Here is a 26,424-nt window from a genome sequence, read left to right on the forward strand (position 1 = left end):
GAATGTATACCCACCTTAAAAATAGTTGCTGAATAGTTGGCAAAGACTGTCTGGGTAATTATTTTCTGACCCTTTCACAATACTAAATACCTCAGATACTGTATACAGTATTTGCAATGTTCTCCTTGAAAAACAGACATGCTATACTGTATGTTGCAAGAATTAATAAGTCCTGAAAGTCAAAAGACTACAGCTCAATTAAAGCATGCTTATCTTATTCCTGGCTTTTTTTGACCTTGAGATACAGGACTGCTGCTTCCTCAGACTAAAACTGAGAGCTGTATTTGAGCACTGTCTTTGAGCAATCTCTCTTCCAAAGAATGTGTTTTTTGGGAATTCTACACACTATCCTGCATTACACAACCCAACTGAAGTACTGCTTCTCTCTTCTGTTAACATCTATTTTTGAAATGACTAGACAGATGCTGACTGACTGTTTGGCCTAGAACCCAGAAATGTTTTTTTTTCCCTGTTGAGAGAGCAGAGTAGTCTTAGATAGCCAACATCAGTAGACACACAGGGCAAGGAAACAGCGATAATCTACTCTCTCTGGGTTAACCTTCCATGTGGTTGAAATTATGGGCACTATATTCAAAATACTGAAGCACTTATATCCCTAGTCTGTAACTCAGTTGCAACATTTCAAATAGGCTATATTAAGAACACAAAATGAGAAGAGGCCATTTGGTCCATCTAACACTGTTGGTTGCTAGTGCCTAATCGATCTGATCTCAGCTGGACACTTGTCGAAAGAAGCCAGGTTATCGGCTTCCATAATGCAGCTAGTTAGCCTGTTTCAGACTCCTGCAGCCGCTGAATTATTATTAAGGATTAAAATAATGTGGAGCATCGACCAGAAATAGTTTCAAAATATTAACAAGGACTTTTAGCAATTAATAGGGTTGAGTTTACACAGTGGTTATAATGGTATAATAGCACAGATGAATAAGAATGTAAGGTGCTGACTAATGACAAATCTGTCATTACTCCCCTTGCATATAGTGTGTGTAGCCTGACTTATCTACCAGTGTAACAGAGTTACTCAGCATAGGCTACAGGTGTGCAGACTCATTCATTTACTCTATGCTACCCTCACCAGCAATCACCGTTCACAAGCCATTCAACTTTCGAGCAAAAGCAACGCAACAATCTGAGTGAAACACAGGGTCATCTAAAAAAAATCTGTGCGACAGCTAAAAAGGAAACATTCTTTTGTATGGGGGATGAAAGCTACTTCAAAGTCCATGAGATTAGATTTAGAAATGTCTCAGTAAAATGCAAGTTTATGTCTTTTCGCCAACTTGCATAGCTAAGAGGCCTTGGACTGCAATGAAGAAGAACTGCGTCGTCATTTTCTTACATCATTAGACATGTAGCGTCCATCCTGAATTGAAGGAACACTGTAACTAACTGAAGGTGCAAGTTTAGGCGATTTGTCTTTTCCTTTAGAATCACACTTAATTTCCCTATCGTGCTCTGACCCATTGTGATTCTTTAATTTTACAGTTGTGTTCAATTAAACTGCACCAGGAGGAAAGCCTTTGGCCAGCGTGCGATACCTGCTATGAAACATGAAGGTGAAACAATGGCCCCTGCTATAATGCACAATTGCCTCAGATTTTCTCCAAGTTGAAAACATGATACCAAATAGAGCAACTGTGATTGATTCCAACATTAAAGCCTTTTATTGGCTGCTGTAGTATTTCCTGATTCTTATTTGTACAGTTTCATCAGATTACCTAGTGACATTGTAGCCTTCTTTGTTGCTTTACAGCACGACTGAGACATAAATACCATAATAGAACTTGTTTTTTGAACGCCTCTTTTGTGCACTTCACTACTGCTGACAAGGCCAGACTTGAGATACCACAGAATTAAACCTCAGCCAGCCTAGTACAGCACCACCCACCATGGTAACTGTTGTCAAGTCTACCTTTTCAATAATATGGCAACTGCAGAGAGAACTGGATGGAATACCGAAGAACTGTCCAGCAACAAGAAGCGTCACAGAGAAAATGATGGGTTTCTGTTGCCAGACATCAGCTTACAAAGAGGTCACTGCTGCTCTGGTAAGATCAAGGGAAGAATGACTCTCTTCACACAGAGTCCACAGAATGAGTTTTTCCCTGGTTTAAAATGTGCGTGACAGGACGACAGAGAAGATTACGAAGGGCTCAGATTCAAGTACTGAAACTCCTGAATGGTAGGAAACGTTGGAAAAGGAGGGAAAGCCTAAAGAAATGCGGTATGGGGGAGCAACAACTCACAAAAGTCTACTGCAGCACCCCTTGTGGCATCACTGTATGGTACGGCAATACTACCATGCATGACCAAGATGGTCTTCAAAGGGCTGTGGCAATGGCACAGAGGATTCCAGGATGTGATGTACCATGAATCGATGAAATTGACATCATCTGCTGTTGCAATAATCCATTATTCAGGATCCTAGCCATCCCAGTCACGAACTGTTCTCCCCTCTGCACTCTGCCAAGTGGTACCGCACCATTAAAGTGCAGACCACTAGCCTTAAGAACAGCTTCTACCCTACAGCAATGCGGATCCTGAACAGCTAACTGTGCGGTGCCACAGAATTCAACACAGCTCTACATTCTGCACCCTCACTTGGCTACATGTACTTATTGTTCCGTTTATTTATTGTTTGCACATACAGTACTCTTACTATTATTTACAATATTTTAAGATACCGACTACATTGTGTGGTGTTGTCTGTTGTACAGAGCATGTCCTGAGAGAACGGTGTAATTGGTCAGTGAAAGGCTGTAAGAAGAATTCAATAGGAACCTAATACAGAAGACCCAGATATGCTTGGTGGCAAAACCCCCAGCTTTAAGTGAGTTTTAAATATAGGGTCCATGGAGCCGTAATCACTTGTGTGAGGCACAGGTTCACTGTGCTAAACCCTTCTGTGTGACACGTAAGGTTTGCCTGGACCCAGAGGCTGAATGAAAAGCCATCTACCTTGTGAGCAGGAGAAATGTGTCTGAAGAGTCTGAATGTGTCAACCAGGTGCAGGGAGACAGTGTAAAAATGTCAACTGCCTCAAACATGCATAAGACAAATGAGGGTCAGGCTATCCCAAAATCCCGGTTTTCATGTTTGACATTGTAGCTCACCAATTTTCCTTTCAGGGAGCTCTGCCATGCTGCAGTATTACAGCATTGTGTGCATGAACTGAGCAGCCCTGTGTAGGAATCCTAACAAAAGTGTCAAACCAAGATAATGTCTGGAGTAACAAAGGGAGACAGGCTCATTTTCCTACAGGATAAAGGATGGCAGCAACTCTTCCAAAAGACTCTTACAGTACATCTCATACTGCTTCCTGTAGGCCTGAATTTATTTATTGAAAGAAATACCTTTGAAGCTAACTTCAGAGCTCCTGCATGAATACAGGATCTACTGTTCATCACAGCATTTCTCGCTTTAAAATAACAAGAGCAAAGGATTGAAACCTTCCAATTGATCATTAGTTTTTATATCATTTATATTTTCGTCTCAAGGGTGTCTGCTAGTCATGTTACATTATAGCAAGTGAACTGCAGAAACATTCCAAATCACACAGGCTGTACAAGAGATTGAAAGTATTTAAAAAGCAAAACAAAAAGCATGTAGTTAACAGGCCAGAGATAAAAGACTTCAGCACAAAATATTAGATAATTTCAAGTATTTACACACCAGTTGCAAGGAAACTGGAAGCTAAACATTTCAAATGGGGTTTTATAGTTGACGAAGATATACTGTATTGTGAAGGAGGTTAGGTCTATTAAAATTAATATAAGGCAAAACCTCAGGCTTAGAATGTCAATCAAATTACCACACAGTTAAGGAATGTTCTATAAGAACCATTCAAGCATTTTATAAGGATCTCAAATGTGGGATAAAACTAACCCTGTAATCCAGGGCTACATATCCTCTGATCCTTCTACTTGACTCCACTGCAGTCTCAACATCAGCAGCACCTTATTTGTTATAGAGAGCCTGTTAAGAGTCCAGTTAATATGTAAGAAGAAAGGAAATGATTTTATTGACTGAAAGGGTTTAGATAGCACCAGTGTAAATCTTGGATTAAGCAGGTTTAAAGCTTTGAAATTCAACGAAACAATGAATTCAATAATGCAAGGAAGACAACCTACACAACATGTTAATATCCATTAAAGAATTATAAAAAAAGCTTATTAAGTTAAAGTGTTATAATTCTGTGAGGAACCAACACTAAAACGGATAATAAAGACGTGGCCTTTATTTTATTCATTTAATCTATACTTGTTATTTTATTCAAACGATTCCATGCTAAAGTTTAGAGTTGAGAGTTTCAGTAATGTTGTTTGGGAGCCGAGCAAATTAGGGAGGAAAGAGCCGTCCAGCTCACTTGGCTTGTTAGTTTGATCGTAGCTTAATACCGCAGAGTTCCCACCTTGATGACTCTTAAAGGATTCCACAATCATCAGCTTCAGCAAATTTGTTGCAGAATTGAAGACATGCCCCTGAAGACACGTACTGGTTGGAGCTCAAGTCAGGTCTCTGTGAGCCTAACGCAAACATACTGTATATAACATCAGATAAGTCAAATGGAGAAAATGTGATGGACTGTGGTCCCATCCAGGATGTAGTCCTGCCCTGTGTCCTGTGCTTGGGGAGCAGCCCCAAGTGTCCATGGCCCTCATCAGGAATTAGCGATTTTCCGATAATGGGAGGATCCCAAATACAATAGTGCTTGGAGCCTCAGAGGAATATTTAGAGATTCAAAATGGAGGCGGATGTTAATTCAACATTACGGATGTGAAGCATTACACACAAGTTAAAGGACCTTGGAGTTGTGTAATGGAGCAGACAGCCCACCAAAAGGATCCGAGCTGTTAACTTCGACTTATCTTAGTCCTTCAACAATACATGGCCATGCGGTACAGGATTCAAAGCAGGGCTTTGTCAAAGGAAGTAATGATTCTGCTGTACAACACTCCACCAGATTCTGTTGTGCAATTGTGTCTAATTATGGTTACCACCTACTAGGCAGTCCCAACAGCAGTGCCCAGAACAGCGCCCATTAGAATGAAGGACTGTCTTTGGAAGTGACATACAACTGAATCGTTTTCGAGTTTGGGATGTGTTGGTCGGGCAGATCTCAGGTCTTTAGAATTATGAAAGGGTCTGAAAACTAGGACGCAGGCAGCCTTCACCAACTTAACAGAGAGAGAGTAAACCTAGAAGACGCCAAGAAAAACCAGCTGAGGAGCAAATTCACCCTCTGGCTTAAAAGACAGAGATACCGCCAAGCAGAAAAAGACATGGGTGGATGCAAGAAAACACTGGCAGGCACCGATTCTCTACAGTGATTTGAGGAGATTCTTTAAATTACATTCAGGCAAAGCCCACCTATACGACTTGGAGCTGAAGATGCCTTTGTCATAAATTTGACCATTTTAAGTTGACCACTCAAGGGCATTCTCCATTACACAGGCTGAAATAATCCAGCACACTAAGCAGTAATTCTGCCATGATGTCAAGCCAGTTTGATTTTTTTAATTACTTTACATGTCAGAAACAGGGACACACCAGCACTGTCTTTATAACATTGTATAACATGAGAAATACAGTACAACATATGCAGATTGTGCCTCTTACAGTGCTCTAATTAACCTAATTGGCAACTGATGCCTTTGTACTACCCGGAGCAGGTCATGACAGTATGTAAACATGCCTGGAAGAACAGCCAAGCCTCTCTTCAAGGGCATAAAATAAGGCTGTTGCTGCAATAGATAACTGCATATATGATTTCAATACTGTACATGTTCAAAGCTAATGCTGCTGTTTGAAAACACCCAGTGAGTCTCTAGGTTGGAATGAATAAAACCTGCCATCTTAAAGGTGTAGGAAAATTTAAGACTGAAGACAGAAATACAATTTCCTGACTTTGTGGGTCAGAAGGTGATGATTTTCACAGGACCCAATCCTTCGTTTCCACAGGAACGGCTGACGTAATATTTCAGAACATGAAAAATGACACCATATCAATGCACCGATGGCCAATTTCTGGAACAGGAAAACAAGTCTTCCTCTCATACAGTAAAAGCTTTTGCATCCCAATTTATTTGGATGCATAAGGAATGAAGTCCTGCATACATAGACTGACACAGCATAGCCTTAGAGAGCACCTACTTCTCCCATCACCTCTGTAACTGTTCCAGATATAAAAGAGCAAACAAAAAAACTCTAGAAGTGATGAGTCAGGTTGAACAGAAATGGGCAGACTGCAGTTTGTTCTATAAAAAGAGAACCTACATTTTCAATTTTATGTTCACACTACAATTAGCTAGCAGTAAAATGTATTAATCTTTTTTTCTTAGTATAGGTTTCTGCTTTGTCTTAATGTGTTTGGGGAACCCTTAAGGTTTTATTCGCATGCGTTTACAAAATGACTGAATTCTTGCAGTGACTACCAAAGTTTCATTAGAATTTTTGCTGCAGAAAAAAAAAAACTTCTAGGGACTTTCTCGTGTACAGTAGACCCTCAGTCTTTTTCATGAAACTAACATGTTATGTCCACAAAAATGAAAGTCGATAATTCTTTCCTGAAAGATCCTACATGGAGCTAGAAAAGCTGATCTGAAACATACCAGACAGCCAGGGTAGCTCCAGAGCAGTGTAGATCCAGCCTGCACCATGTCGAACGCATTTGAATGTAGTGAAAGACCAATGAAAAGGAACAACAAAGGTATTGAAAGAAGAGACTCCATTCAGCTCACCTGGTATATAAAAACTGTCATCAGTGGGATGTGTCAATCCAAGGCAAAGGAAAATGGGGGGGGGGGGGGGGGGGGGGGAGACCACAACTGTACCACAGCTATTTCTGCTGCCTGAGTTTTCCTCAGCTCAACAGTTCACCTTACAGAATTAGGAATAGCAGTTCCCATGGAAACGGCAGAAGGAGAGAATGTTGCTTTTCTCCATTCTCAGATTTTAAAACCTCTTAATTCCGAGAGTGAAGGAAATTCTATTGCATTCTCCCACACAATCAAAAGTCCCATTCCTCCAATATTACAATAAGAGCTAAAGACTTGCTAATGGCTATCTGGCCATTTTTTTTTTACGAGTCCATCAGGGTTCTCTGCTACTGCCACCGATACAAGCAAACCAGCTTCAGACTTGCTGCCCCACCGAAATGTCATTAATAGCAGAAAATGGGGAAAACTCTATTTTGCATATCACAACACATTGTTCCAGCGGTTTAAGCAGAATGCCTATAATTTCCCTTAAAATTGTCCCACATCCTGACATGTTTTTAAACTTAAAAGAAAGCTTGGTAACATGAAGTAGGCCAAACGGCCCCTTCATCTTGCTTATTTGATTGTTAGCAGCTTAATGACCCAAGAATCGCATCAAGTCATTTCACAAAAGAGACTGCTGTTGGGTAAGGAGCGCGTCCCTCCATTCCAATCGTGAAATTTTAGAAATATTAAAAAAAACTGTGGGATCCTTAGTTTACAAACTCATCATATAGCGGCCCATGGAGAAAAAAGATGATTGCAGACATGTCAAATAGATGTGAAAGATCACACTGGCACTTCACAATATCTTGCTTTCAGAGTTCCCGAGCTCCATGCCCGAGACCTACCCGGATAATGAAAACAACAATGTCGCAGTATCGGAAAACATTTACCCCCCCTCCCCAGCCTTAGTCGTTTGTATTCTCCAGGCGAATGTTGCAAAAATAAAGCTCCAGAAAGACAAATTGTTTTTCATTACCTGTCGCTCAGGGAGACTTTTTTGTGATTAATGAGATTCTAACAGCTCTGAGACTGCCCTGCTGATTTACCTGAAGAGTTTCCACAATCTAGCCTCCACAGAAATCAAGTACCATCAAGCATCCTGGTAGCAATGTCCCCAGAGTTCCTCCAGAGACAAGTAACCCATGTCAACTGATCTCAATGCTACATTTCCGAGAAACCCAGACGACGGCACCAAAACATCAGAACTTTCCTTTTCCAGTCAGATATGCAATAACAGAAGGGACAATAAAACCAGGATGGCAGTTATATGTCTGCCGTAAAACAGATAACCGAGTTGGCAGATCTACTAGACAGAGTGCATGACACACTTGGTACAATCACCCTTGGTTAACTACCATTTACTGATGACCATTATTACTGGCTATTACCGAACTGTGCAATGATGGACACTTGGCACCACACAAAACAGCAGCAACTTTCTTTTCCAGTTTGAGTACATCTCCAAATGCAAGACTGACAAATCTTTTATTTGTAAGCTCTAGGAAGCAACGAAAACAAGAACCGATAATCCCTAAATGGCCCTCATAAAAACTGTGCCCATGAGCGCATGTGCTACCGATTTCAGGTGGGACAAAGATCTGCCTCTTGTCCCCCCACCAGCCTCGCCCCAGGGTACTGTGGGCGTAAAGTATTGATTGCCCCCGCTGCTCAGAGAGCTGAAGGTTCGACTCTGACCTCCCTGCGAGTGCCAAAGGGTTATATTCCTCCTACGATCTTCCAGCATACTTAGTCACCCCTCCTAAAAAGGGCATGCTACCCCAAGGTTTTTGGACATTCTGTACCCCTAATATCAAGCCCGGTCAGATCTCTTCTGGTTCTTTCAACAGAGCAGCGAGTGGAGCCAAGGACAACTTGGTTTTACCGGAATTTTCCTTCCAAACTGCCAAACAGTTTCATTTCATTCCTTCTCATGAAGAAGCTCCAGGTACTAAGTGTGACATGAAATGTTGAACATTCCTTGGGGCACCAGTTAAATTCAGGAGTGCCAAGAATTAATAAAATAAAAAAAACATAACACAGCACTAAAATATCATTTACAACCCTACAGAGAGCTGTTTCAGCATTTAACTAAAACTAGAAACCTGAGTGAAATGTCTGTAGGAAATTAAAGATGTTTTATACTCCAAAATTTTGTTGGTCACAGTTATCATTAAAAAACCTAAGAAAAGCAGCTCTTTAAATTAGATGGAAACCAGGAAATACATTAAGTCCTGAGCCTTTTTAAACATGCTGGAATACTGCCTAAAGAAACAGTACTTATTCAAATTGTCCTAAATGTCTTCTGTTCATTTAACAAACCAATCTCATTTACCTTGGCATCTTGGAATGTGGTTTTGCAATTGCTTCCCAGGCAAAATCTGTGATGTAATTAAAGGAAAGACAGCAAGTCTGATCTTAAAGTTACATCCACAATTGAAATCAATACCCAGCTGCATCGCTGCCTGATAATTTTCTGCTGTCAACTTGTACCTTTGAGTCTCTGTGCAGCACACAGTGATCCTGAAAAAAAATCACTGGACAAAACAAACATGAATTACAGTTCAATGCTTACAGAACACAAGCACTGTTCCAAATTCTGACAAGATAAGTTTGAGTCATTCCTATCTATTCTTATCTTTGCAAAGACGGTAAGAGTAGTTGGGATGTTTGATCTGATGATTTACAGAGATGCATCTTAACACACATTTTTTGTTACTCATTCCTAGAAAGCCGGTTTTCAGTTTTCTTAAAATGCCATCTCTTTTCTTTACATACTGTATGATTACCACTTACTTTCACAGTACCTGCCCAAAAAAGCCCCGTACTGCAATAGTGAGCCTGATTTACCACTTATCTCCCCTGCACAAGCCTGGCTGTGATGAAGAGAGGATTCAAGCTAGGAGTATGGCTCTAATGTCAGCAAGAGGACAGGCACACTGACCCTGTCAGAAACTTGCAGGCACCTCAACTAGTCAGAGGTCTTTCCCTGGAGGACCCCTCCAATCAAAGAATGAGGCATAGACTGGACTGAAAGAATACCCAGACCATCTTTACCATTTAGGTCATGTCATGGAGATAAAGGCATACTTTCATCGGATGCGTTAATGATCCCTTGGGCATATAATCATTTGCTTTCTTTGTCATTTAAAGCACTGCACGCACTTCGAGAAGACTTTAAGAGATTTTCATGGGATATACAGTGCCATACAATAATCCAGAAATCAAGTGAAATGGACGTGCAGTCTTTGCAAAGAACCCAAACACCTTCAACACTGCAGTCTGTATCGGTAATGCGAAAGGTCACTGTTGCATTAAAAAGACAGGAAGTATTGCAAGGAACAAGAAATGAATGAGTGGGCCATTTCAAATAAAAAACAATATTTTCACTTCCAACAAGATGGAACATTTAACAGAATTTCTAGAACTGAAAAATACAAGAATGTATATAAGCAAAATATACAAAAGCCTGGACAGACATGTGAACAGACTATGATCGACTGGTTTTAGAATGGTCCTTTGTCAGGAAATCGTGCAGTCTTGTCAATGCAACAAGGAGGTTAGCCTTGACCACTCGCTAGCTTTGTAGTTTTCTTCATGGTCTGCTAACTGCTACAATGTGATGTTGCAACATGAAACAGGAAATGTGTTTTTATACCATTATCTTCCTTCTTAGTCCTTGCCTGCAAGATACGAGCTGAATATAGAAGTGTATGAAGCTTTCGATTCTTTTTGCCTTCAAAGGGCAATTTACAGTGTGCAAGGCAACTGAAAGGTGTAAACAGAATGAGCACCAGAAGCACAGTAAAGAAGGCTCCTGGAGTGAAGGCTAACGTGGTAATCGCAGTGTAAGAAAGGCCAGAAAGAAAAACTTGTTTGGTTTCTGCCACCTGACCAAACCTGGAGCCTTTTCCAGCTGGTTTCTGAGGGATCAGAGAGAAGCTACACTCCCCGAGTCAGCAATTGACCCTGAAACTCTTCTATGTGCATTAGAAGGTTGTGCAACCTGCTCCCTCTCTATAATTGCTCATTTCTGTCTGCACCCGTCAGGATTTTAAATACCCAAATCAAATATGTTTAAAGTATTTTTTCCAAGCTAAAGACACTCAATTCTCTCAAATACGTGAAGTATGTTTAAGTTAAAGAATCATTATTGCGGTTCTTGGGACCTGAGGAGAATATTAGTAATGGCCCTCTTAATCGTAACAGTATTGTATTAAATTGACCAGACGTACAGCCTCGACTCCAGCCCAGTCAGAATGAAGACAGAAACAACCGTGCAGGGAGTCTATATACAGCAGCAAGAGTCTCGCCAGATCTGATGTATTAATACAGCTCATCCTAGTAGCCTTTGCATCCTTTACTTTATGTGCTTCAGGAATGTTGCAAAAGTAGTCTGAAAACTCTTAATATCATGAGCAAAAGAAGCTTCATGTCTTCAACAGATTAAAATAAGCAACCATAAAGGTTTGATTTTTTTACTTCCCTTTTCTAGCTGAAGTGAAAAAGGAATAAAAACAGCACAGACACATATTGAACAGAAATGTGAAACCATAAAGAAAGCTTGCAAATGGCAGGAGGCTAGTCAGCTCATTACAGTCATTTGGTTGCTAATTGATTAATTGATTCATCTCATTCAGCTGTTTCTTGAAACAGGCCAGGGGCATCAGTTCAAAAGTGTGGCTGGGTATCTTGTTCCAGACACCCACACCCCTCTATGTAAAGCACCTCCTGTTTCCAGTTTTAAAAAGCCTTTCCAATAGTTTCCACTTGTATCCTCCAGTTATGTTTCAGTGTTGAATCTCAAGGGGTCTGTCAGGTGATCTTGGTCTATTTTGCCAATCCCTTAACTTTTTTTGTGAACCAGTGGGCTAAGCCTGTGTTGGTGTATCCGTAGTGGTCAGCAAAGCCCCCCGGAGCATTCACTTCGGCCGCCCATCCATTTTCTATCCGTTTTATTTCTAAGGGGAGAACATGCAAACTCCTCACAGACAGCACCCCAGGAAGGAATTCCATGAAATACAGCTAAAGGCAACTTAAAACACACGCTCCAGCATGATATAACCAGAAGGTAATCCCTTAAAACACTTTTATAATTTCACAAGAACCAGTATACTAAAAGAACAATGGATTTTTGAAAACTAAAAAAAAAACAAACATCTGCAAAATTGGTCCAGAAAGCACCTTGGGGCATGCCTGTGTGCATAAAGAGGACCGGGAAAAGCCAAATGCTAAGCACACAAAACCACAACTGACGTAGTATCTACCCAGGAAAACTGAGATCCGACATGCATTCAACTGCTTCACCTTTGAATCTGGATCCCTCTGAACCAAGAATGGATCAAGCCTTACACTGATGCAAACTGAAGAGCAGCAATGAAACCACAATTTCCTAGCCTACCCCCACAGCCTCCTACAGCCATTTATCTTGTAAGACCAGCGTCTTCTTGTTAGGTTTACATGAAAAATGACACTGGGGGAGATTAAACTGCGTTCTGCCGCAGAGTGAACCATTCCCGCAGCGAGGGCAATGCGACTACAGAGGAAACCCAGTGTGGGCGACAGACACTTCCTGGCAGAAGTGACCTGCTGACGGTAAACATGTGGATCCCCTCCCCTCACTTCTAAACCACCTGCGACTTTGTTCAGTTAGTTCAGCCACGTTACTGGTGTGACAGCTGGCTGGGGGGATGCTGATGCAATCGATGGGCCCCAAAACAAGAAAAGAGAAACAGTTCCTGGTGACGCTACTCCAAAATCCAGCGCTTCCGAGTTACTACATTTGCTTTTAACGGAATTTCATAAAATAATGACTGCTATGAACGTTGAGACATCTCTTAACAGCAGTAAGGAAGACTCAAGGCACCACTCTTCTGAAAGGGCATGCTGAGGGAAACAAAGAAAAGAGGGCTGACATCTGAGGAAGGAGAGACCACTCTCCTCCCAACAACAGCGGTTGCTGAACACTACAGCGATCAATTGTTCCCCAGATCTCTCCTCCTTGTGTCCCGAGGGTGAGGGACACTAGGCCTGGCAGGAACCGTGGGTGCACCGAGTCCTGAAAACACTGGATGTGGTGATAGTGGGGTTGCCATGGCAACAGCAGCCCTGGGCCTATAGCTGTACAGGCCTGTACTGTAAAACAGGAGTCAGCCTATGGGGAGAAGACATTAAGCTTTTCTCGGGGCCTGTGGTGACCTACTTTCCCTCAGTGACACCTAATGTGCTGCCAAAACAGCTAGGGGCAGCCAACCTGCTGGAAACTATAGGATTAGGTTCTGGAGAACGTAAAATCGATCAATTGGGAAGCATTTGTGCATTGATTAATATAAACTGCTCACTGTGGTTATTACATATAAATGGTTACGGCATTTATGAGACCTAGAGAAAATGATTATTTCAAAGACAACTTAGCATTTTGTTGAAGTAAACCTAGAAAAACAAACCTAGAACATGGGCTTTGAGCAGTGGTACTGCCTAAGTACTTCACAGGACCTGTATGCTAACTGAGGCCACATACTGAATACAGATTGCCATTGTACATCAGCAGGAGCCACTCCAGGTCTGCCTTGTCGCAGAGCCCAACTCTAGGTGTTGGCTATATCAGCCTTCAATAGAACATACAGTATCTGCATAGACACCTGGAGGTGTTCCAGCAGTACAGTTTGAGCCTGCAGCTCAGAAAACCTGAAATGGGAGTTTTATTTGCATTGTTGCATGGCTAATTTGAGCTTGCAACTTGAGTTATAATATTAAGGCTATTCAGCACCTTGAGATGTTGTACCAGGAAATATATAATATAGGAATTACCTGCACTTAGAAATGTGATATCACTGCACAGGGAGATCTGGCACATGTTTGTTTTGAGAGTCAAGCTTGTCAAAAAGTGTTCGAATAACTGGGAAAAGCAGCATTCGTGTGTGCAACTCCTGCTCACAAAGGCGAGAACTGCCAGTCGCACCTCAGCCTGGCCTCCTATGCCGTGAACTAGATTAAGACGAAGTTCATGGCCTGGCTTGCCTTGTAAAGTTTCACCATGGTGAAATGATCACGATGCGCACCATGGCTTCACCTTACTTCTGCTATAGTGCCCTGGGGCTTTAACGTGCCTGTGCTGTCCCTTTCTGACATTTCTGGGACAATTGTGGTGTTTCCTCGAACTGAATTGTTAGGGAGCTCCCAAGTGGCCCAACCAGTAAAACTCCCCCCCCCGTGAACAGGCAGAGACCTGTGATCCAGGATCCTGGGCTGCGTCAGCGGCTGCCGCTAGCAAGTATTTCACAGCTGGATCAGCTGGGCAGCGCATGTGGCAAAGTGCCTCCAGGGTAGGGCGAGGCTGTCTCAGCTTGCTGGCTGCCTGCATCTTCGTGGGCAGCAGTAGCGTGGAACTTGCAGTGTGCGAAAAGGCGAATGGCACCGATGAGCCAGCATTCCTCTCCCTCCTGGGCAGAACAGGTGTCAACACCCCGAGAACCACAGGGGATTCCAAACCCAAGGGCTATAACGTTGACTACAAGGGTTAACAAGGGCACGGGGTGCTCACAATAGTACATTGTTCTCCAACACTGCCAAAAAGGAATGCATCTAAAAACCATACGTTTACCATGGTAACCTTTTATCAGTGTTACTCCATCTTGAACCTAGCTGGCATTCTGCTCTAGCTCTTACTTTAGCAGGAAACCTGCAAAGTTTCACCCTGTTAAGTTGCAAAAACCAGCTCCGAGCAGCGCTCGGCTCAGTACTTGAACTGCTCTGCTGGGTTTTTTCTGCAAACAAACAGTTGAGAATAACCCCAGCGCCTCTGGCCAAAACACACCTCTGCGCAGATCTCAGGAGGGCCCCGTGGGTGTCCTTCACCAGCAAGATCCTGCTTAGTTTCACATCCAGGCGTCCTCTCTTGAAGACTGCAGCTGTTTTTAAATCCTCACTGCCTAAGAACTGAAAACCAAAACATTTATCTAATCCTAACAGTGCATTTGCAGTCCCGCCAGAAGAGGAATCCACAGAGAAATTCCTGCACCAAGGGAAATATTTTCTGCCGTTAACTCTAGGTGATTTTCACCACGAACTGAGCAAATTATTTAAAAAACATGTGTGGCAAATTCAACCAACATGAAAGATGCCACAAAATAAAACTCTACAAATCCAGGGTGATAAACTGCAACAGAACCACTTTTAAGAGGAGGGTAAAACATCATGTAACCCATACACTATATACAGCATACTGTTGAGTACATTTTGAATAGGATGAAAGAACACATTCCACTTTAAAGAGCTAGACATACTGAGAATGATTCAGAAAGTACTTTTCAATAGTGCATAATGTGCAAAAGCATTGAAGTATGCCCTTTAACAGTTTCTAGAAGTATTCGTGTTATCACTGCATCAGTGAAAACAGACTGTGTAAGTTCCAATTTTCTTTGCACACATTTGTTAATGTAGTGGTCATATGCTCACATGATCAATTCACTGTCCAAATATCTCTCTGCACATGGCTTGTTCTCTTTGATGTGGTTACTGCTCAGTCATTCAGAGCGATTAGATTTTACTCATGTTTTACTCAAGTGTCAGATCCCATAGTTAAGGAAAATGGAGTGTGACCAGAAAGTAGCCAGTTCAAATCCCATGTCTGCGACATGCTGACATTGCGTTACTTAACTTAATTACACTGCCATCCTCCAGATATAAAACCAAGGCACTACTGGAAATAACTACAGTTGCTTAAGAACAGTTCAACTTCTAGTCTCTTTAGTTGCTTTAAATAAGTGTCTGCAAACTGTGCAGTTATTTATTGATTTACTAATGGCAGAACTGACAGATTAGCAATGACATGGCACCAGCAACACTAGATAAATACAAGCATTGTCTGAAGCATGGATTATAAATTGGTACTCTTAAACTGTGAATCTCACTTGTTTTTGTTCCTACCACAAGTGAAATCCCATTGCCTCCAAACACTCACAGAGTCCTACCATATTATAATGAGCATCTTTTAAAACAACGGAACAATAAGCGCATAAGGGAGAAGAAAAAAATGTGTCAACAAGGCCTGATGCATACATTCATGACAAAAAATGGGTAAAGTAGACAAATCCCTCTGTTAGTGGAGGTGCATATTGTAATACAGCAGCACCCATTATACAGGCTTATAATTTATTTTGCTGAAGCTTTTATCCAAATTGATTTAGATTTGTGTGCTTTTACATAGCTGGGCATTTCATTGAAGCTATGAAAGTGAAGTACCCAAGAGTGCAGCAGCAGTGCCCTTTGCTGAATTTGAACCCACAGCCTACTGCGACCAGTGTTCTGACCACTTCTCCCAGTAACAGCCTGAGGCCTGCTTTTAACAAACACCATCATTTTAAGAACCTAATTTCTTCAATTCTTTTTGTCTTTTCCGGCTGATCTGAACACATCTAATTTGTGATGGCTTTCCTCTCATAAGGAGTCACTTGACAAAGACGTTTGGGAATTGAATGGAACAAAGGGAAGACAAATTCACATCATAGCTGTTCTGATTTTCTACAGGCATGCTTGGCACAAGGGAGACATCAGTGACTTTCAGGTGGCTGCTTCATCTGACTTTCAATGCTTATATGACAAAGTTAACAGCATGTTTGCATGTCTGGTTATTCCAAGTTCCCTTGAAAACACTTTACTGGGAAAATCGTGGGTAACTTAAATGACTCATTTCTCATCCAAATTGCTCACCAGCATGAGCTTTACAAACAACTTTCACAACATATTCTGTTCATTTAGGTGCCCGTTTCCTTTCTTAGTGGGAGAGTGGAATTCACAGCAGGATTTATCGAACCTTCTGTACTTTCTTTCCTCTTACCTTTAAGGAGACACCATGGCTAACTTTCCAAAAAAATACATACTTAAGTGAAAAAAGCAAAAAAAAATGGGTTTTCCTGCTCCCATATATGGACTTAAAGATTTGACATAGTTCTCACCAGCGCTAAGGATCAAAGCTGAGATTTAACATCCCTGAGGTGAATGGTGGGGCGGTAATGGAGGAGCAGAGGTTAGCACTGCCGTCTTGCAGAGCACTGAGGCTCTTGCTTCAATTCCAAAACTGTTGTATGTTGTATGTTTTCTCCGTGTTTGCATAGGTTTCCTCCGGGCGCTCTGCTTTCCTCCCACAGTCCAAAGACATACTGGCAGATTCATTGCTTCTGGGAAAATGTACCCTAGCACCAGTGGTTGAGCGCTTGTGCCTGTCTGCCCTGTGGTGGGCTGGCATCTGTCTAGGATGTACCCTGCCATTCTCCCTTTGCTTGCTGGGATAGACTCTGGCTCCCTTGCAACCCTGATTTGGAAGAAGCAGTTAGAAAATGGGTGGCTGGATCTGCAGGGACACTCGTACTAACCATAGCAGCCAGAAGAGAAGTGATGGAAAGAGCTCAGCACACGCTTCAGAAGCAAGGCTTTTTAATTGTCCAGACCCACCTGCCTACTGCTTACCAATTCAAATATCAGAATTGAAAACACACATGAAAACTGGAACAACCTTTCACCCCTCCAGTGTGACCTGTTCCAGGGTCTTTGTTACAGGATTTCACAGGACCCAGCTGTCTCTTGTGTAGAAGGCCTGACGTACATGATCATCACAAACGCTAATGTGCAGACTCACCTAAACTGCCATCTCATTCCTTTCTTCTCTAACTTCTGCAGCTAGACCATTTTCTAACCCGTCATAGTCAGCAACACCTGAAGATTTGAAATCCCAAACACAATCCATAGAAATAGATGTTAGCTAGGAAAAAAACTATCTTTTCATTTATTCACATTATCCATTTAAAAAGAATTGACCATGAAGGCCATCAAGATATGCTAAAACAGAGCCTCACCGGGTTCACAATCAGCAGCCTTAACCAGAGAGATGCATGAGACACAAAAAAACAAGTACAAAAGGGTCAGACACAAACATGCTGTATCTGGTATAACTTAGCTTTGCACACCATGAACGGCATGATGCAGATGCTGATATCATTTCACGAGAAAAACAGTTACTTCTACCATTGTTGCAGATTCTCACTTTTGCATCACGACATACTGTACGGTTAAACAGTCAGCCTCATGAGTCAAATGCAGTGCACTGACAATAGAACACTTTGTACAGATGGTGGAGGGGAGCTGGAGTTTTTACAGAGAGCAGGATCAAAGACTGGCAGCTTCGGCTGCAAAACTACAACCCATCAGGGTAACATGATGGCAGGCAGCTAAAGACGAACTTGATTTCAGTATGTTATACTACAGCACTCCCACCATACCCCCTTGGAGAAGAGCTCACCTACTGCAGACCTGGTCAGCATTAACTTAAGATGGTTTTAACTCAAATCAAATGTCAGACAGCTGCAGTTCATGCCTAGTCTACTTTTAAAATAAGTACCAGATGAGGTGCTGCAGAACAGCACACAAAGATGACACTTCGGCAAAGGCGAGATAGATTAGACCAGGGTTCATGGCCAATTCCACCCCCTACAGAGAAGTCACAATCGTGGATGGCGATCTTCAGAAAGGGCAACATGATCCATTTCATTCCATTATTTCATAACTTGCCAACATTATCTTGTTTGTACAGGGTGTGCATTAGCGCTTTAGGCCATGTAGTCTACGGTCAAGTTGATTTTAAAACTTACTGACGTCCATTGTATTGACAAAATAAAAGTCAGTCTAGACGTTTCTTCCCATTTCTCTGAGGATGGGTGTTAACTTTCAGGAGGAGAAATGAAGTAGAAACAATTTTAAGAACACAATAACTTAAGTGGCATTGTAAACCACCAAGTCTGAGGTGAAGAATATTACAGGACAGCTCTTGCATATTTTGTCTCCTTTGTTTTTGTGGTGATATGCAAAGCAAATAACACGTTCCACCTGACTGACTTCAATGTAAAGGATCACAGCGTGAGCCTGGTCCTTGCTAGGAAGAAGATATTGCTCAATTATCCCTCTTGCACAAACATATTACACCTCAGAGTCAGGGAAATGTCACAGGAGCTGTTCAGATCCCTGTGGGCCCAGACAGAGCTGCCTCATGAAGCAGAGCTCGCTTTGAAAGTCAAAGCAACAGGCAGCCAAGAACCAGATGGAGCATTTGCATGCTTAACAGGGGCATTTCAGCTGGATCAGGGGGAACCCTCAAGTCTGAAAAACAGTACATATTGGGACCTTTCAGCTAATAAGCCTTTTGTAAGTGAAGCAAGGTGTGCTATTCTTCCATTGCTGCCCTGGAAGAATGCAGTCATAGAAAATCCCAATATCCCCCAGGCAAGGCTATCAACATCCCTGTGGGGTGCACTGTGTCTCTGTTCAGCCTGGCCGCTGTACACGCACGTGCGTCTACCTTCTGTTCTTGACCACAGTGGACTCAAGTCATACGGGCAACAGAAATCTCAGTTCTGTTTTTATCAAATCCGCACAGACTCCAATACCTCCTGACAAATGAGATCATGTGAATATTGACATCATTGGCCTAGCCATCAGTTTTCTCACTGCAATATGTTTAAGTTCAAATTCAGGGTGTTTTGTCAGCAGTTGTAACTGTAAACCCCCCCAGCCAAAGAAACACTGTTGCGATGTCCAACCTAATAACATAACACAGACAGGCCTATCTACAACAAAATACAATAACAGCCTTTAAATTCCTCTATTTACAAATAGGCAAGGTTTTGAGTTGAGTTTTGAGAGAGGAAATGAAGTGCACAGCAGCAGAGGTCAGGCTGCAATCATTCTCAATCCATTTAAGGTCTTGGGGGGCCACAGGCTGGTGTGTGAACCATAGTGACGAAAGAGAAAGAGAAATGTATGCATTTATCATTATTTTCGTGCCACGCAGCATGCAAATGTACTCCTAATAAGGTGGCAAACATTAAATATGAAGCCTGTTTCTCAACTTTGATACTCACAAGATGTTGTACTTGAAGAAAGCAGAAACAGCCCAAGCTTATTTCCCAATGAGGTCTGCTGGGAGCACCCTGGGCAGTGTCATGAAGTTCAGACCCCTAATCTTATCCAACCCTGAGCACTGCTGGCAGAGACAGACCCACTGCTTCAGCATGGGCAAGACTGGGAAGCAACAGCAAATCAGTACTGGTGTAGCTGGAGGGGACAATGTCCTGCTCAAAACAGAGTGAATAACCTTTTACTGGTACAGGGTGCCAGCATGTATGTCCATAATGATTTATGATGTTGCTTTCTCTTCTGTAACATTTATAAAAGGGTAAGAAGCTCATTTAACTTGAAAGGGTTTCCAAAGCTACACAACAGGTGTAATACGCACATCCCCACTTGAACTCCCCTCCCCATATTTCTTAAAAATGGATATAGCTCTACGTAGTCAGCCAGGGACTTGGAAAGCAAAGTCTCTGTGTCCTAGAAATAAGAGCCAGTCTTAACTTGCTCTCTTTCCCTTGACAGATGTGCTTGGAAAGGTGTCGTCACCCTTCTCTTTCCTCACAATATCAAGGTGGATCTCTTGCATAACAAGGTCAACACGGGAGCATCTGTTTTTAGTCTCTTCCAGTACTCTCGAGGGAATCGGTGCTTTCAGAATGAATTCTAGGCTCTTTGAGGACCAAGGCATTCAGCATAATGAACAACTGTGGGAACCCTTAGCAGTGGCCCAGACAGATTACAGCCTAATAAACAAGTACAGTACAATTCACAGGTTGTGTGTCAAATTATTCCAATATTCAATCCAATTGTCCTGACATGGGGCCTGATAATTTGTTCAGACTCTTACCCATGTAGTGACAAACATTGTACTGAGCAGGCATTTAATTTCTCAGCCTGGCATGAGCACGGCTGACTCCCACATGTGTCAGGCTGCTGTTATAAAGCCCACTGTCAGTGGGGTAGCCAGTGCAAACTGCAGTCTGTATCACTTTTTCTATGGTAATTCGGGATGGAGTACTCATTACATGACAGCTAGAGAAAACACATCATGTGGCCGAGAAGTCCTGTAAACTTGTGCCAAAGGGGCAAAACACAGTCTAATATATAGGTCTGGGTTACACAAGGAAATACAAATACCCAGCATGACAGTCACCTTGAAAGAGCCAGCAGCCTGTGACTATACTCCTGCACAGAGCAGGCAGATCGGCTAAGTATGTACGTGACTCAACTGAGAGAGACGGGCATCAGCCTTAAAGCACCTTTCATATCTCAGCCTCTGACTGACACAATTACTTGGGTCTTTCCACTTCCTCAGTCTGCCCTGAATCTCTCCGGAAAACTACAACCTAAAAGACAACCATTTCACAAACAGAGAACACTTTTCTTCTACAAGGCTCCATCTTTTGAAACTGATTGCCACCTTAAGTGTAACCCACTACTGACGCCTTACAGCTCATCTACAGTTAGGATGATAAGGCTGAGCTCACCTTTATTCGCATAAACTGCTCGATGATGAGCTGTCTGTCCTGAGTTTAATGTTCTTCCCGTTAATTTATATGTTAAACTGTGACTAGTTGTGTGGCAGCGGGGAGCTGCATTCATTGCGAGAATAAATTGTTTTGGACCCTAATAATAGCTCCACAGGTCTTGAAACAAAACTGTCACATTAACGCATTTACGCTTCGTAATGACTGCGATTCGACCGACTCCTCGCTCTCAACGGCTCCTTGCACTGCAGCTATCAACCGCAATGGGGAAAGCGAAGAGGGCGATATTAAAAGTTTAAAAGCAGAGCTACACGGCAACCTGCATCGAGACTGACGGTATGCACTTCATTAAAATCTGTCTTTCCAGCCGCGGCGAAGGCGAGCTCAATTAGAGCGCTGCACTTACCGCTGTGTGCGCTGAACCACCTGGGCGCAATGTGGAGAGGCAAAGTGTCTGCTAGCGACCCCCGGGATCCAAGATAAAGCATGCCGTCCGTGTGGTGCCCTGCGCCTGTTTCCTGGTACCCGTTCCCGTGTGCCGCGTCGGATCCAGACCCTGCCCCGGCTCTGTCCGTGTCCCCAGTCCCCCGGCCGCCATAAAATCCAAACGGCACCGCGCCGGTGGGGTCTATCCCCATCCCGGCCACAGAGCTGACCGAACGGCTGCGCAGCCCCATAGCGCCGCCCGCTCGGTAGTGCCCGAAGTGGGCCGCGGGTGGCACCGCACTGTCATCCGTCGAGACACCCGGAAAACCTCCCCGGGGCCGCCCCGCTGTGCTCTGTTTGCCCCCCATTCACAGCTCCCAAAGAATGGGGAGGGGTTCAATAAAGTACGGGTCTTTTTTTTTTAAAAAAAAAATCGAGAGCCGGCAGATAATTCGGTCCCTGGTGCGCCCCAGTTAATGGACTAAAACAGCCCAGGTCCGTTACTGCCGGTGACAAACAAGAGGCAAAAAAAAAAAAATCCCAGCTTGTCAAGTCTGCCTGAACCAGCTGTGTCTAACCAATGTAACAGCGCATTCCTCCAAACCAAACATGAGCGAGTTTAAAGCTCCCAGTGCGCCCAGAAAAATAACGATGGTGAGAACACAGGGTCCCCTCTTGTCTTACCAACAGCAACAAACCAACAAAAAAAAGCAACACGTTTCCCCCCCCCCCCCCAAAATAAAAAAAAATAAACAGCCTCCGCCACCCAAAAAGCAGGGGGGAAAAACTCAGAAAAGCAGCAGGATTTTCCCCTTTTTCACAAGTGTTGCTCACTTCAGCAAACCATGACAACCGCAGCAGTCGGTATCCCTGCTCCCCTGCTACAGCGTCTATCGGTCTCAGATTTATTTTATGCCCCCGCTGTCGGGTCAGTGTGTGCCGCTCCCCTCTGCTCTCATGCTCGCACGCTCCCCGAGCTTCTCCTTACATTGCTGGTCGGAGACAATAGAAGCGCTCACTGCGCATACGCGGATTAAAAGCGTGGAGATAGAAAAGGCAGACGCTTAACCGTGTCACTGCTGGGCATCCGCTAACAGCCGTCTGCTCTGCGTCTGGTAACGACTTCACAGCTAAGAGTTTTGGCGCGGTGGGGGAGTCAGGAAGAGGACCGAGGATCTTATTCGCCGCAAGACGTACACAGACGACAGTTTCTGAAAACGGATCTCCAAAATCGTGGAGGGAATTTTGGAATGACGCCAATATCCAAAGCGTCTCGTATTGCGAAATCTTAGTTCTAAAAATAATTTACGAATCATTTGTGGGAATCCGAGATCAGGACGCCTTAAAAGACCTCATAGTTCTTTCCAAGAATCCCTTTGATGATATACAGTTTATAAACATAATCACTGTTTTTTAGTATGTGAGCATACTAGCATAGAGTGCGGCTCTGCTTTGCCAGGCTAGGGACTGGGAGAGACCTGGTTCAAGGACAACCCTTCCATAACAGATTCACCCCATGTTTTACTAGGTGCAAAAATGTGCAAACAGTAATTCAAATGAAAAGCACTTTAACTCTGTAAGGAAGTACATATGCTTCATAGTCTTTACCTTTTAATGGTTCCACAAAGTAAATATCCAGATTTCACATCTCTTTCTTGTGAGCAGTTTAAAATCATTTTATATGTTTTTTCCAGTCTGTGATTACACTGTTCAGCAAGTACAAATGTAAAACACAACTGCTGTTACAACTAAAATTGGCTTAAAGCGTGTACAAATGTACTTACAGCCTACATTATATGAGAGCAAGCAACCTTGGTACATCCAATCCAGGCAATTGCAGGACTTTTGACATTTCCAATAAATTGTCTACAAATGGATTCCAAATTGTTTAATTATCCCAGGTACTGAAGATCACCTTGATAATTATGGCTTAACCGGAGCACAGGTGGCACAGGCGACCAGCCCTGGCTATCTGAACAAACCATACACATGCTTTACCCAGGAGGCAACATCTGTATCCAATTAACATCTCACACGCAAACTCCCCCTGGTAAACAGCCCAATCCCAGTTCCTCAAGTTCTGGAAATAGCCCACCCCCAGTAAAACTAGGAATATCGGTAAAGAACACCCCCTGTTCCATGGTATCCCTCCCTCCTCCCTAGCTTGGCCCTCAGACCAGTTCCTTGGTGGACACTTAGTGTGAGTGTCAGGGGTGTGGGAGTATAATCATACTTCTATGGCCCAGCTGTCATTAACACAGCCACAAATTATCTCCGACTGATCACTTGCTGACCCACTGGCTGCTGTGCTGTATTGTAGTTTTGCTATGCAGCATCAGCACTGCATCAGGGCTGCGCTGTATCTGTGCTTTATGTTGTCAGTGCTGTTTTTTATCAGTACTGTGCTGTATTGAAGTGATACTGTGCAGTAGCGGTGCTGAATTTGAATCAGTGCTGTTTTGTATCAGTGCTGTGTTGGTGCTGGACTTTATTGGTGAGGTGCTGAATCGGTTTGGTACTTTATCCGTGCTGTGTTTCATTAATGCAGTGATGTATTGGTGTTGTGCTTCACTGCTGTGTTGTATTAGTACTGTTATGTATTGGGGCTATAGAGTACTTCACCAGTATCGTATTGTTTTTCTGTGCTTTTAAGAAATAACAAAGCACAGACAAAAAATCAATAGGGAAACAATAGAGTAGTGTAGGACAAACAACATTATGTAAGGAAGTAACATTGAATTAAAAATACTTACAGCACCACAAAGACCTATTGTATTAACATTAAGAAGATACTTTCATCAATATGCAAGAACACTCATGGCTTGCTGCATTAGTTCATTAACTTTGATGTTTTTGAAACTTCAGTAGTCTTTTATATCATGCATTTCCTTTCTGTTTATTTCTGTACCATTGCAGACCTTGTCAGAGGGGAAGCTAGCAAAATTGCCACCACTTGAAAGGGTATAAAATTACCCCATTACCCCTTATAAGCAATTGCAATATGTACACCGATTCAATCCCTGCAAAACAGAGCCTCCCAGTGGACAAACCTGCAACTAGAGCTATTAGTTCTTTTATAGACAGATATTGTAGGTACTGTGGCTGTAGAGAATGCATGTAATCTGGAGACTGCCCAAAACTACATCCAGTAGTATTGTAGCTTTAGATCTAATTTGAACCATAATTCTCTATTTACATTTGTTTGTGTGATGACAGGCAACAGTGAGGGTCTGATCTGTGTAGCACAAAGTGGATCTATGAATGGCAGACATGTACTGTATATAAGAGCTAAAAGGTCTAACAGATTTCTGCATACATTCTGGAATAAGGAGATACACTGTATTTTTCAAGCTAATGCTTGGCACCTTTCTGCACCACAGCAAGGAAGATCAGACAGGACAATATAAAGCCATTCGAGGCCTTTAATGACAAGATGTGGATAGCTCATGTGGCAGAAACAAACAAGGTTATGTTTCTGTAAAGTGCTGAAACTAAATGAATCATATAGCAATAATGTTTAACAGAAACAGGAGGGGAGGAAAAATTTTGGTCATTTAAATGTGTGATTGTTCTTGTGCAGTTCTGCCATAAGAGCTAGGCCGTGATCTGTTCTACTTTACTCATTCACTCATTTTACTGCTGGGCGCGTGCAGCTTGTGCAAGGATAAAATGTCCTGCAAGACTGTGCTAAACAGCGGAAAAAAATCTACCTAAAAGATGTTTCTCCAGCGTGGTTCCCGGCACCTTAATTGGAAATCTTCAACGTGATTCTAGCCTCTGTCCAGCAATCACAGTGAAGACCCTCTCGGTGTAAAGACTTCCATACTTGTACTGGCGCCATTCTTCAGATTGCTGGAATGGCTGTGGCTGTTTATTTATAAATGAGAGAGATTGGGTGGCCTGTACTGAAGGCACTGAAACAGTGAGGTGTTGTGCAGAGCACTTGAACAACAACAGTTCGGGTGGTCAGGCGCACTGTGTGTGTTGTTCCGAATTTCTCCGGATTTGTCATAAAAAGGGATGTTAGAGTTACACCACATATTAAACACAGCCTTAAAAGGGGCCTGTCGAGGGAATCACTCCATCCTTTCATTTTCTAACGCAAGTCCATTGCAAGGCACACGCACAGTCTCACCAGGGCCAAGTTACCAAGACGCAAATGAACTTACTGGACCGTGGGAGGAGTCTAGGTCACCCAGAGGAAATCCATGCAAACAGAGGGAGAAAATACAAACAGACAGCACCCGAATGTCCTATTTATTGGGGTGCAGAAGAAAGGGTCCTCCCCTTGATCTGAAAGAAAAGGTGCCTGTGTGGTTCCGTGACAAGAGAGGACATGTCCAGCCTCCTGTTGCTGGAGGGTTTATTGCGTCTTGGAGGAAAAAATGAAATAATCTTGACGATTACTGGCCTGGTAGTCACGGAATGTACTGGTCTGAAAGCTTTCAGAATTTGCAATTCAAAGTGCAGAACTCTCTGCGGCCACTTTCCGATAGCTTGTATTCTTTCTGAAGTTTTAAGTTTCTTACATGCATCTTAAATGCAATGGAATATCTAAAAAACTTACATTGGTCGCTGAGTTCAGCTTTTATCGACTACTTACATAAACCATAAAATACAACCATACTATGTGAGTTGAAAGTAAAATAATTGCACTTCTACAACCTAATATAAGCCGAATTGCTGCCTGGACTGTGGGCTATGCTACTGACTTCTGGTTGCTGATTATTGTTTTGTTTTTGTTGGAAAATGTATAAGACGAAGGATATTTGGACAATTTATTGTATTTCCGGTATATAATAATAACAACAACTACTTGTAATATTTGC

At 42.7% G+C, this 26,424-nt stretch overlaps 1 protein-coding gene across 2 annotated transcripts in view; it reads right to left on the reverse strand.

Annotated features, from left to right (window-relative positions):
- znrf1 (zinc and ring finger 1) overlaps nucleotides 1-22,563 on the reverse strand; it is a 48,918-nt gene extending 26,355 nt beyond the window's left edge. The window contains exon 1 of one of the 2 annotated variants that reach the window (XM_088939277.1): nucleotides 21,576-22,563. In XM_088939277.1, the coding sequence (XP_088795403.1) occupies nucleotides 21,576-21,963 (388 nt within the window). In that variant the 5' untranslated portion in view covers nucleotides 21,964-22,563. The remainder of the gene's footprint in view (nucleotides 1-21,575) is intronic. The other variant, XM_088939276.1, reaches the window with a different exon arrangement.
- Nucleotides 22,564-26,424: the final 3,861 nt, after the last annotated feature.

The sequence above is a fragment of the Atractosteus spatula genome, chromosome 21, assembly GCF_055471065.1.
Source record: "Atractosteus spatula isolate fAtrSpa1 chromosome 21, fAtrSpa1.hap1, whole genome shotgun sequence".
Lineage (NCBI taxonomy): Eukaryota > Metazoa > Chordata > Actinopteri > Semionotiformes > Lepisosteidae > Atractosteus > Atractosteus spatula.